General features: G+C 40.6%; 1 protein-coding gene across 1 annotated transcript; it reads left to right on the top strand.

Annotated features, from left to right (window-relative positions):
* Positions 1-400: 400 nt before the first annotated feature.
* LOC139310847 (olfactory receptor 1L4-like) lies at positions 401-1,369 on the top strand. The gene has a single exon (XM_070935078.1). It carries the CDS (start codon positions 401-403, stop codon positions 1,367-1,369), a length of 969 nt encoding a protein of 322 aa, XP_070791179.1.
* The last annotated feature ends 1,738 nt before the right edge of the window (positions 1,370-3,107 follow it).

The raw sequence follows: 3,107 nt of genomic DNA, 5'->3' as shown, positions 1-3,107 counted from the left end.
TAATCAAACAACTAGATCAATAAATATTCCATCCCATCCCATCCCGAATGTTGTACATAATAACTCTGAGGTGTTACATATTCACAGTGTTTTCTTTAGGATTAACAAATCTGGGCTACAAAACTGGATAATCACTAAATAATAGCAAAGACTTACAGTTTTCTGTATTTCTTTTTGCCATCAGATGGCCTTCTGGATTTTTGCAGCCCATGCCTGTTTGCCTATGGTTGCTATTGTGCTATAAATTGGATATATCTTGGTTGGAATGTAAAAGAGAACAGAAAGTTCACCAGCAAAATGATGGACACTGATGCCAAAAGGAGACTTGGAGAAGGTTAATGCACCCGTAGTCTTGCTTCTCCTGGCATTCAATTAATTTTTTCTGTCCACGCTCAGATCCATGGATCGTGAAAATTACAACACCAGCCACCCTGACTTTCTCCTCCTTGGCTTGTCCACTCGGCCAGAACAGGAGCACTTCCTTTTTGTTACCTTCCTCGTTCTGTATCTGCTGAACATGACTGGGAACCTGCTGATCATCTTTTTGATCTGTTCTGATGCCCGGCTCCTCCATGCACCTATGTATTTCTTTCTCAGTCACCTCTCCTTTGTGGATGTCTGCTTCACCTCAACTACAGTTCCCAAGATGCTGCACAATCTCCGCACAGGCTGCAAGAACATTGCTTTCACTAACTGCATGATCCAGATGTATTTCTTTCTGGCCTTTGCTATCACTGAAAACTTCCTGCTGGGCGCCATGGCACTGGATCGCTTTATGGCCATCTGCCTGCCATTACGCTATCCTCTGCTGATGAAACCACTGCAGTGTCATATCATGGAATTTATAGCATGGTTGCTGGCCCACCTTCATGCTCTCTTTCATACCGTATTGATGTCCAGGCTTTCCTTCTGTGATCATCACAAGATACCTCATTTCTTCTGTGACTTCCAGCCTTTAGTGGTGATGGCCTGCTCTAATAAGAGCCTCAGTGAAATGTTGAGTTTCTTTGAAGGAGGAACAATTAGTATTGGCAACTTCATTCTCATTTTTGTCTCCTACATTCGCATTGTCCAAGTTGTGCTTCGGGTTCCTTCTGGCCAAGGTCGGAGCAAAGCCTTCCAAACCTGTGTTTCTCACCTAATTGTTGTGACCCTCTTCTATAGTTCTGCAATTGGGGTCTATTTCCGGCCACACTCTTCCTATTCTGGGGACAAGGACAAGGTGGTTACTGTTATGTACACTGTGGTGACCCCCATGCTCAACCCCTTCATATATAGCCTAAGGAATGCAGACATGAAAGCTGCCCTCCACAGAGCACTGGATAAACTAAGAAACGCTTTGCAGAAGTCACAGACTATCAACAGCTGATGTCAAATATGGGGTGCCAGATCAAAAATAGAAGAAGTATGGTTCTTTGGAGAAGTTTATTTGATGCAGTTCTTACACATTTAGCATGTTTTTTTTTTATTTCTAAAGAACCAAATTTTTATTTTTAACCCAGTATGTGAGTCTTCACATTTTGGTTTTTTTAAAAAAATGAACATACAGAGTTTATGTTCATCTTCCTCAGCTAAGTGCTCACCCGAATGTTGAACTACAACTCCCATCAAACAGTCAAACAGTGTAGATGGATATGGATGATGGGAGCTGTAGTCCAACCCTCAGAGTGCTGGCTGTCTCAGAAACCTTGATAAAGTATCAAGTACCTGAAGACCTGGATCTGCCAACTTGCTTGGGGTGCGCATACAGCATGCAACCTCAAAATTTGAAGGGCCACCCACCCCCCTTCATAATTTATTCTATTCTTGTATTAACTGCCTTCTAATGGGGTACAATATTAAATCGTTTTTATGTTTTTAACTGTGCCTAGAATTGCTCTGTGAGTGAAATTGGCAGTTTCTAAATTTGATGTGCAAAAATTAAATAAAGAACAGGTACTCATGATGATCTGCATAAAAAAGTAGTCCTAGGTTTGTCATTAACTGTAAATTTGTTAATCCAAAATAAATATTACCTGTGATTATATGATGGTCAAACATGCTTTTGATTCCGGAATTAATAGAACGGATAACTGTTAAGAGGCAGTGTGGTGCAATGGTTAAATAATTGGACTAGACAGATCTTTGCTCATCTGTGAAGTTGTCTAGATGACTTTGGGCCAGAGATTCGCTCTTTCCCCAGAATACCTCACCAGTTAGGAGCCATGATACCTTGGTCATCTCACATCTGAATTACTGCAAAGCACCTGACGTAGGGCTGCCTTTGAAGACCAGTCATCTGGTCCAGAAGGCAGTGATGCTGACTGTGATGGGCACGTTGCATTCTGTGCACATGTTCCCTGGTTGCCATGTGGCTTCTGAGGACATTTCAAGGTGCTGGTTATTACTTATAAAGCCCTGCTTTGCATAGGGCCTGGTTATATTTGAAGGACCATCTATGTTTTCGCCTATCTGGTCTGGTCAGCAAGATTGGCACAATCAAGATCTTGTCAATTAAGCAGTGTCATAGGACTTGGGAAGCATGTCTTCTAGGAGTTGGCTCAGAATCACTATGGAGTCCGCCTTCCTCAAAATGGGTATAATAAATACAAATAAAATATGAGTGGAATGAAGGATAATAACCTGAACTCCTGTTGCCCACATACATTTCTTCTGAAAGAGACATGAGGAAGAAACATGCAATCTTCAGTCATTCTGCTGTTGAAAACAAACAGGTGAGTGTAGATATTTCAGAAATCTGATAGTGGTAATAATCTAAACCTACTAAGTATGTATTTGTTATCTATTTTCCCACCTCATGTACAGGAACCTCCTGTTGTTATTTATTCAAATTTGATAACATTTAAGAGTAGATTAGACCTACTAAAATAATCACTGACTCTTATGAAGTTCTTCTTAGTAAGATTAAATTTGGATCCAACCCATCTTTATAATTGTCCTCACAAAATAGAAACTGTCAACAAAAAAATATTTTACCATCTTATATTCTTATATTATTGCCGAAATGGGCAAGCCAAACATTTTCTGTTCAAACCAGAGGTGGGTTTCAGCAGGTTCTGACCAGTTCTGGAGAACCGGTAGTGGAAATTTTGAGAAGTTCGGAGAAC

Source organism: Pituophis catenifer, unplaced genomic scaffold (genome assembly GCF_029215685.1).
Source record: "Pituophis catenifer annectens isolate HBS135680 unplaced genomic scaffold, rPitCat1.0.hap2 SCAF_2, whole genome shotgun sequence".
In the NCBI taxonomy this organism is placed as follows: Eukaryota; Metazoa; Chordata; class Lepidosauria; order Squamata; family Colubridae; genus Pituophis; species Pituophis catenifer.
Note: the sequence above shows the minus strand (reverse complement) of the source record. Positions and strands in the feature narration are given on the sequence as shown.